The 10,797-nt window shown below is 37.2% G+C and overlaps 1 protein-coding gene across 1 annotated transcript; it reads left to right on the forward strand.

The window, feature by feature from the left end:
- The first annotated feature begins 8,851 nt into the window (after positions 1-8,851).
- On the forward strand, positions 8,852-9,542 carry LOC134368964 (sex-determining region Y protein-like). The gene is given in 2 exon segments (XM_063085200.1): positions 8,852-9,481; positions 9,483-9,542. Coding segments are annotated over 2 exon segments (678 nt in total). The 5' UTR covers positions 8,852-8,863.
- Positions 9,543-10,797: the final 1,255 nt, after the last annotated feature.

Below are 10,797 nucleotides of genomic sequence, written 5' to 3' on the forward strand. Positions count from 1 at the left end.
ATTATGATTATTCCCCAGAACTGACAGAAGGGTTTTAAAAGCATAACATACTTAAAGTACCTAATATATACTTTCTATGACATGTATGCACTACATTTATTGGCACTTTCTATTTTCTTCTTCCCTAACAGTTACATCTCGATTCATAAACTAGAAACATAGATTATAAGCACTGTGAAAACAATATGCATAATTGAAGACTCCATAAGAGAGTCAGAGTTATTATACTCTTGTATGAATGAAGTTGGTGGCTGTGACATAGCAGAGGCCTGGAGTAATGCACTCTTTACCCTTTTCTATTAGTAAGAAGGAACATGCCTATGTCACATAGGCATAGCCTTTCAAAAGTTTCTGCTTGTTGTTTTTTAGCTTATATTTCCAAAATGCTAGGGCTTCTTCTCTGGCGGTATTCCTGGACCTCTGAGGGACCCTCTGCTAATGAACAACTGGGTCCCCAATAGAGTTTAGGTGCATTGCTGGGTTTCCAAGAAGAGGATATGAAAGACAATATTTTGTGTCTGGTATTGCCACTTCTATTCAACAATACTGTACCAGACTGTGGTGTAATCCTGCCAATGACACCAACTGTAGAGCAAGAGGAAGGGTCTGGAGCTCACAAACCCCTGGAGCACATTCACAAACCCTTCATATGCAGGTCTATGAGCTGGGTAACCAGCAAAAAGGTCCTTGAAGCCTTGGTTGAAGCAGAAATAGCCTTTATTCAGCACACACACATCTAACAGCTAGGCAGTACAAAGAGAAACTCAAAAATTCCACTGTTACAGGCAAGGTCTAAAGTAAAACTGAAACTGAACAGCTGCCAGTAGAGTAAACATGCTCTATTTTTAGACGCGAGTTCTCTGGCAGCCAGCCTCCTCCACAAACTGCAGAACACACAAAAACTACAAATATACATTGGTGCACATACACACTAACTCCACCCACCCAACTTGTTTACAAGAAATGTGCTGCTGAACCCCCCAGCCAGACCTGAGCCAGGGAGCCTGACTAAATTATTCTATTTTCCCCACACAGATGCTCTTCTGCTACCACCATCAGAATTTCTTTTTATCTTTGCATTTTATTTCAATCATTCATCCTTAGAGAAGTCCTCCCGGAATAAATGAAACTCCGGTTTTATAAGTCCTCATGCTTTTGCTGAGACAATACATACACGTACATATACCAATACGTATATACAAATACAGGTATGTATGTATATCATATATGCTTAATATATATCTATATTGCATGATTATTATTAAACTGTAGTCTATGGTAGCCATAAAGTGTACTTATATCTGCTGAAGTATCCTGCCCTGCAGGATTGACTGATTCAGAAATCAATCAATATTTTAAAGTACTAAATATGAAAATGAAAATAATTTACTCTTGGGCACACATTTGGAACACCATAGAGCTGCAAAAATAAGGGTATACAGTTTTGGAAGGATATATTATATTAGCGTTTTTCCAAACACTAAGCAGAAAAGATTTACAAAATTAATTCGTGAGCAAATGAGAGGACAACACTGGAACAAAATACTTGATCCCCAAAACCATTTCCCCCAAATCAGCCTGGATGCTGAAAACTGAAACCACTTTACAGTGCACATTCACACAATTTTGTGCTATTCCACTACCTTTATTAGCATGATTTTATTTTTCTGAGAGTCTCTCAGCTCAGGTAAATTGTTAGATTATCCATGACAGGAATTTCCAAAGAAATCATCTACCTTTCAAGGTATAACATTAGCAGATGCAGCTTGTGCACTCGGTTTCTTTGAATCCCTTTCCTCAAAATGCTTGCCTTGCTGTGTCCACCAATCCCAGCTCTTGTGTTGTGATCCTTACCTAATTCTAACAAAGCCACCATTTGTCACTAACTCTTGCATGGAAAGACCTGCCTTACACTAAATGTTCCATTCTCAGTAAATTCTGGCATTCCCTTCCCCACTCTTATGCAGAGCAAAAGCTTTGTAAGGTGATGTTTCTCTTACTCCATCCTGATCAATAAGGTCAGGTTTTTCTAATCTACAAGTATGTGTTGGTGACACTTTGGAGGTCATTCGACTGACAATTTGGGAGCCACTTTCCAACACAGGTAAGCCACAAAATGACTGGAAGAAAGAGAGGAGAGGAAAAAACTCTCCAGTTTTAAATTCCCTCCTCCTTCCTGTGGCCCAGGTAGTTTTAGATCCCAACATGGTTTCAGCCCTGCTCACTCCAATAAATTGAGCCACTCTTACCAGATATGACACATTTTACTAAATGCATATTGGAGAAGGCTTGTAAAACATCTTTCACCATAGTATACAATGGGGTTACAGGGCATGCTACCCAAAAATTGGCATATGAGAAAAAAGAAAAAGCAAGAAGATCTCTCTCCCCTTCTCTTGCCTTTCTCCCCTGAAGCTAGCCGTTAAAGACTTCTCTGATCTTACTCCTAAAGTAGGTCATAAGACCTCTTATGCCATAGGGGTCCTCCCCCTAACTGAGACAAAAGGTCCCAAAGACATTGAAAGTCTAGGAAGAATCTGAATACACAGGCCTTGCTAAGTTCTCCACACTTTACTGCCATTAGATCAGACCTCCTTTATTCAATCATACTTCCACACAACTATCCAGTCCTCATCAAACCTAAGCATAAATATGAAATTTTCCCCAGGTATTTGGGTCTCCTTTATTGAAGGCTCCCATGTCACACAAAACTATTATTAAGTGAATTTGAGTGCTTTTCTCATGTTAATCTGTCTTTTGTCATGGAGTGTCAGCCATGAGTGAAGGAAAGGCATTACTTCCTCTCCCCTAAAGAGGAAAAATACCCTCTTAGTGTAAGATTTGAAAAAAGGCAAAGTGCTCATCTCTCATAACAATCATAATGTCATATATGCCACCAATAATAATAAAAACCTGTGTAAGACAGATTTACACTGGGACATGTACATGATTGCTTTAGACTTCTATCCTCACTTTATGATAAAAACTTTTGTGTTTGTGTTTTGTTTGTTTGCATTTGTTGGCTGGCCAGTAAGGGGATCTGAACTCTTGAACTTGGTTTTATAATACCACACTCTAACGAACTAATCCCACCAGCTGGCCTTGAAATTAAAACTTTTAAATGAAGCATGAAAGCAAATTACTCACTATAAGTGAGCCTAGTTATAAATTTATTTTATTTTTTCCATCAACTTATGTTTTTCATCTGTAGCTTCTTTGTCACCCGCAGAAGGTTTAAGTACACATTAACTCTGCTAAGAAGCAAAAAGGAATTGTAAAGAGTTTTATTAGGAAAAGAAGGATAAGAAACCCTATTTATTTACAAAAAAAATTATAATATTAAATATCGCTGGATAATATAGATTAAGGGAAAAAATAAAGCAAATATGAGTGGTATCAGAAATGTGAAATTATAACAAAAGCTGGGGGGGGATTTAAAGAATTACAAGGGATTTATAATTATAACCAACTGATATCAGCACCACGCTCTAACCAACTGAGCTAATCAGCCAGCTTGTTACTATAACTTATAATAATTAAAACTATTTAAAAATTGAAAATATGTGTTGTTTTCACAGCAAAGTACAAACTACTAACTCTCTCACAGAAGAGACCACACAGAAAAAGGGTTACCGCTTTTAAATCAACAGACTCATGATAAAACTGTTTGTAATCAAATTCCACACAAGATGTAATTGCTAGGTGATATTAAAAATATACAAAACCCACAATTCATCAGATGTTTCTGTTGTGGTTATCAGAAACCTGCTGCAGGTTTCAGCATAAAGGTCTTTTCACAACAGAGCCATATCTTTTAGCTGATAAGATATAAAGCCACTATCATTCAAACAAAACCAACACTTGGATGTACTTTATAACATTAATATCACATTATTGTTTTGAAGGCTAAAGAAGAAAAAGGAAAAACGGAATTAGAACTCCAAAGTTGGAAAAGTATTTATGAAATGTATGACAACTAAAGAATAGGGTTGGCCAGTTAGCTCAGTTTGTTGATCAAGTTTATGGGATCTGATCCCAGAACCAGCCAGCCACCAAAATAAATAAATTTTAGAAAAGGATAATATCTCTCAAATATAAATTCCTAAAGGGAAAAAAAAAAATTCTCAGCAGAAAAGCAAAATATGTTCATTAGTTGACCAAACATTTGGACATTCAGTGAAATATTTCAAAACAGTGGCCTTTGATCTTAATGCAACAAAGTGAGAAAAAGATAATGTATACGACACACCACAGAATGCTTTCATGAGATGTCTTTGAAAACCCTTAAAACAGCTTTTGGGCAAACACCTGCTGGTTCACTAGAGAAAGAGGAGTATAGCTGACCTCCACAGAAAGAAACAGAAGGGAGATCCTGAAAAAGATAAAAGCGACCTTAACTTTGTTAAACAAAAGGAGTGAGATTTACCTGTTTGTTTCAAGGTAGAAAGAAAGATTGTATGCGTAATCAGCTTTTTGTTTAGTTATCTCAGGCCTGGCTGGCAGATATGTGATTTTTAATACAGTTACTACTGATATGGAAAAATACTTCATGCTGTACCAAATTTCTTCCTAAGATTAGAACCTTGTTTTTAGAGCCAATTTCATATACATATTTTGGCAGCTGGCCACTATGGGGATCTGAACTCTTGACCTCAGTGTTACAAGGCAGAGCTCTAACCAATTGAGTTAAGTGTCCAGCCCCCAATTTTGCATATTTTAGAGATGAAAATGATAAATTAAAACAAAGAAAATGTTCAGCTGAAGGGGGCTGGCAGGTTAGCTCAGTTACAACACCAGGGTCAAGGGTTATGATCCCATACAAGCCATTGCCAAAAAACAAAATGTTCAGCTGAGTTTCAAAAAGAAAAACAAGCAGCATTAACTCTTTTTCTTTCTTTCTTTGTTTCATTTTTGGTAGCTGGTCAATATTGGGATCTGAACCTTTGCCCGTGTAGCAGTATTATCTTAAAGTTGTAAACTAAATATAGTAGGTATGAATTTGTAACGTTTTTTGTTTTGGTTTGGTTTGGTTCTTTGCAGGTAGTTTCCCCCAACTCCCAGCTCCCAGATAAATTAGGCAGTTCCTGCAGAAGAGATACCAATAAAATTCATCACATGTAAGTGAAGCAGATGCTAGACGGTTGGACTGAAGTCTTAAACAGTAAAACCTAGCAATTAAATAGCTGAGCATTAATTTGTACCTAACACATTAAAAGACTATTCTATTTTAATTCTTTGAGTTTCGTTCAAGGCCATATTTGTGTGAAGAATTTAGCATGATTAAAAACAAGAAAGAAAGAAATGGAAAGGAGATTTGACTCCAAAGTCCCAGAAGAATGAGATATTAATTACAATTTTTGAAGTCTAAATTTAGAATAACTCTATTGTATCGCTTCATTTATTTGATGTGTCTTTCCACAAAGAGTTCACTTTTGCTGTTGTGTATTTTACCTACCTTTTCCTTTGTTGCTTGTTTCTTTAGTGTCCTGTAACATTGGGCTTTAAAGAACAGCCCCGTAGGCAAGCTGCAGGGGAAATGGACACATAAACAAACTTAAATGAGTGAACCACAGCTGGCATAAGATTTTGGCGGTAACTTATAACCGTGTGTGTGTGTGTGTGTGTGTGTGTGTGTGTGTGTGTGTGTGTGTGTGTGTGTGTGTGTGTGTGTGTGTTTGGGTTTTTTGGTGGCTGGCTCGTATAGGGATTCAAACCCTTGACCCTTGATCTTGGTGTTAATATACCTCACTCTAACCAAATAAGCTAACTAGCCAGTCCTTGAGTGCATTTTTGATGTTTCAAACCATTTTAATCCAACAACCAGGGCCAATATTTAGTCACTCTATCCATGTGCAAAATTAAAAGTTCTTCCAGTATTGAGGCTAAATATATGCTCCCCTGAGCTCCTGGGACACAATTCCCTCCCCCAATTCAGTAAACCAAAGGTTAAGACACTATTGTGTTATAAGACTACATACGATCTTTTGGATTCACTGATGACTATGTCTCAGCAATTGTTAAATATTGCTGCATGAATTAGACCCACAAGCAATCTTAAATCACAGGTAGTAATATGGTCTGGTCAATGTTAAATCCAAATGGGATTGACTAATAACAAAGATTGACTCTGTCATGTTTTGGTGGGGTTAGGAAAATGCTGGAAAGACATTGGATTCAAGTAATTTCATGCAGACCTCAGTTCCTTTTTAAATCAGAATAAAAACAAATAAGAGTGACAGAATAATAATTTAGATTATTCCAATGAGATGAATTGCACTTGAGTCACACATATGTATTTTATTCTCAATTGCCAAACCTTGCTTTATAGCCCTAATTTAAATTTCTACAGTACACACAGGTGGAGTTTAATGCTGTATACACAATAAAACCCACAAAAGTTATGTGAATTTTCTCTATTTATTCTCTCTAATTTTATCTCAAAACATTCCCATCAAAATACAAATATATGTGAAGGCTGCCTGGTCAGCTTAGTTGGTTAGAGCACTGTAAAACCAAGATCAAGGGCTGGGGCCCCCATATCAGCTAGCTACTGGAAAAAAAGAAAAAATGCAAAGAACTACAAATAAATGGTTGATATCATTTTATAGATGTAAAATAAATTCTCCCTTCCTGTCTATCCCCCATTTCTGTGTTAGACTGTTACTTGAAAGAAAGACCAGTGCCTTTTAAATATTTTTAAGTGGATCACCACTTTAATTTCTCCAAACTTGGAGATATTTTCACCTATTTCATGAAGTGAAGCATTGGAGAAATATTTCAAAATCCTAACACATGCCACGCACTATCCCAGGAGCTATGGACCCAAAAGCAATAAAAAAAATTTCCTTTTTTTTTAAGTACCACCTCTCTCCCACTTTATGTTATGGTGTGCATATCTGTGAGGTGTTTTGTGTGTGTTTGTTGTTGTTGTTTTGTCATTTTTTCCTCTTAAATGGGGCTAATACACATAAAGTGTACAAATTAAATCTACAATTCTATAACACATTCACAATGTTGCGCTACCATCGCCTCTATCTAGTTCCAGAATATTTTATCTTCCCCAAAAGGAAATTCTGCAGTAGCGACTTCACTGCCCCTCCCACCTAGTCCTTGGCAACCTCTACTGTGCTTCCTGTCTCTATGTATTGGCCTCTCCTGAATGTTTCATAGAAATAAATAGAATCATTCAGTTGTGAACTCTTGTGTCTGACGTCTTCCACACAGCACAATGTTTTCAAGGTTCATATGTGTTGGACATATCATTTTTTCTTGTTTTTACTTAAAATTTTGTTTTTTTTATTTTTATGTAACTGGTTGGTAGAGGAATCTCAACCCTGAACTTTGGTGCTATAACACTGTGCTCTAAGTAACTGAGCAACCGGTCAACCCTGAAACGCTATATTCTTTTTCTCATTATTAAACAATTGTCAATTTTAGAAAACCTGTTTTTGTGTATGAGTGTAATTTAATCATCTTATTCTGTATGAAGACACTTTAAATTGGATCAAAGAAGAATATATTACCATTTTATTTGTATTTTGAATATTAAACTTCACTACATGGCAAGGATATAAATAACGGGTTTCATACATATCTCCTGACTGCATATAGGTAATTATAGTTTTGGAGTTTCTAATGTCAATACACTGTAACGTGTATTGAATAAACCACATAGGATATTTATTTTATTTTCTTAGGAATTTTGGCATCATTCTTATTCAGTCTCTGTGAAACTTTTTAATTAGCAGAGTCCTTTGCAACCTATAGTTGTTGGTCCCGTTTTGCAAATATGTCTGTAAAACTTCTACGAGGGAAAGGTGGGGGGAGTTTTCTCCTGTTTTATTTCAGAAAAGATCTCATATGACATTTCCCAAGTTGACTTCAAGATTTATTTGGAGGAGGTATTCAGTTACTTCATGTGGTAAATCATGAGCTCAATTTTGAGGTAGGTGGAACTGAAATGTAAAAGATGATAAATGGGCTACTCTAATTTACTGGACAGAAATTTAATTTAGATTTGTAAAAGACTGTGTTTTAAAACGTGAACAAGACAATGACTTAAAAAAGACTAGTCTACTGTCTGCCAAAAAAAAAAAAAAAAGTCCCTTTTCGGTATGTCTTTGTACTTCACTGGAACTGAGTTTCAAGGTCATCTTTTTCTTTCAACGGAATGATGCTTTAATGTAGTATTAGCTGTTCCAGAAAGTGGCCGTTTAATAACTGTACGTGTATATTAATATTATGATACTTAATTGTTAGCAGAAACAATGGCATAAAACTCTCAATTATCTGCCAGCAGAAAATTTACGTAGAATTATCAATTACATTTTACATAGACATGAAGAAGCAAGGATAGTGATTACTATTAATTCAACATCCAGTGGTGTGTCTATGTGTATGCTTAACAGAATTAGGTTCTCTTTAAGTTCTGTTTATGTGAAGATAATATGTATCTACAACGATAACGATAAACATTTGCATCTGTCTTTGCTATACCTTTGATGTAAAAGGGACAATAAAAAAATAGGTGATAAAATTTGTTTTTCTTTTGAAGGACAATAGTAGAGTCTTCAGGTCGGCGGATTAGCAGTAGAGCAGTTAACGCAATTTGTGATTGAATTACTATGTTTTGCTTCATAAGGCTCTGGTTGGTAGTTTGGTAGGGGCGGGGTCGAGGGAGTTGTCCAGGGCGGAGAAATGAATATTTTATTACAAAAGTTGAGATAACAAAGCCTCTGGCAGAAATAGGTTTGGAATAGTAAAATACGTTTCCTGACGCTTAGGCTTTTGAGTTTTGTCTCTGCCACAGTCCACCTTTTTTTTTTTTTTTTTTTTTTTTGGAAAGCGGTCATATACTTTCGCTATGTTCAGAGTATTGAACAGCGGTAGTCACAGCCCTGACGTGAAGCAACAGAATATCCCCGCCTCCAGGAAAACCTCTTCCCTCCTTTGGACGGGCAATCCTAGCTCAAATGATCGGTGTGAAACGGAAGAAAACGGTAAAGAGAGAGGCCACGACCGGGTCAAGCGACCCATGAACGCATTCATGGTGTGGTCTCGAGACCAGAGGCGCAAGATGGCTTTAGAGAATCCCAAACTGCAAAACTCAGAAATCAGCAAGCGGCTGGGATACCAGTGGAAAACGCTCACAGAAGCCGAAAAATGGCCATTCTTCCAGGAAGCACAGAGATTACAGGCCATACACAGAGACAAATACCCGGACTACAAGTATCGACCTCGCCGCAAGGCTAAACTGCTACAGAAGAGTGGACGTTTGCTGCCCGTAGACCCCTCTTCAGTACTGTGCAGCCGAGTGAACGTGGACGAGAGCGTGTACACCTTCACATACAGGGAGGGCTATACCAAGGCTGCATACTCACGAATGGAGGACCAGCGAAGCCATCCACAGCCGATGAATACAGCCTGCTCGATGCTGCAACAGGAGCGCCTCAGCAGCTCCTCAGACCTGAGTGGCAATCGGGGTAACACTGGCAACACAGACCTACGGGGACGTTCCTTTTTACCCTGACTTACAGTCCTGACTTCAGGTTTAGTTTCGATACTGATTTCTTTCCTCTCGGCATTCACTTTAATTTTAGTATTATTTCATCTTTGACTTAATTCCAAAATAAGTATGTAAAGGTGTTTAACATTTAACGTTTATGAATTAGGACCTTCAGAAATGATTCGACCTCTGTTTATGGTTATAACAGAGTGCTTAACTTGATGAGGAGGTACTCCGCTCTGTTGTAATTCACAAATATACAGATGAGAAACATACGCAAATGTTATAGAAAATATACATACACATATATGTGCAGTGCGATGGAAAACTATGTAGCGTGACCAGTCCTTCCAAGACCACGTGTTCACTGGTCTTTCAGCTTTTTTGCGCGACTCTGTCTCCCCTCCGCGCTGTGCAAACACCGATTTTGCCTCCATTTGCAGTTCAGTCCGTAATGGAGCACTCCATATAAATCTGTGCGCTCTGACGTATACTTTGAATCGATGATAAGTAACGTCTATCAGGTAAAATAAAATCTTTAACTCGTGTTCGCTTTTACATGTGTATGAGAGTCATCATTTCGCTTGTCTTTTTAAAATTATTTTGTAACACTGACAATCTACTTCTTTCCAATGCCAATTAACTCTTAAGTTTATGAAATAAAAAAATAGAGATAAAATGTTGAAACTATGGACTGTTCAGACTATGGGGTTGGGAAGATGGGGACTGGGGTCCAATATGGCTAATTTGTTGAGATTTCAATGATAATCTAAACCAGAGACGTTATAAAATTTGCACATAAGCTAGAGTAGAAAACTAGCAATTTACCCAAAAAAGGCATCACTTTGTAGAATAAAAATAAATCGATCTTCAAAATACTTGTCTTATATGAAAATCAACTTTTCAGTACATACATTCCAAAACCCAGCCCCAGGTGATAACACTAAAGTCAAGGGTTCAGATCCATGTACAGGCCAGCTGCCAAAGGAAAGAAACAAACAAACAAAAAACCCCCACAATGCCCCAAATAAGAAAACTCTGAAACACTAAAACATACATTACAGCTAAATATCCTGATTTTTGAAACAAAGCTACAGGTTCAAAAAACAAGTTAATTTCACAGACCAATATATATGTATAAATATATATATATGTGTCTATATATATATATATTTTTAAAGGTGACCGGTAAGGGGATCTTAACCCTTGACTTGGTGGTGTCAGCACCACGCTCACCGGCCATCCCTTTATGGGATCCGAACCCATGGCCTTGGTGTTATCAGCACCACACT

Source organism: Cynocephalus volans, chromosome Y (assembly GCF_027409185.1).
Source record: "Cynocephalus volans isolate mCynVol1 chromosome Y, mCynVol1.pri, whole genome shotgun sequence".
Classification (NCBI taxonomy): Eukaryota; Metazoa; Chordata; class Mammalia; order Dermoptera; family Cynocephalidae; genus Cynocephalus; species Cynocephalus volans.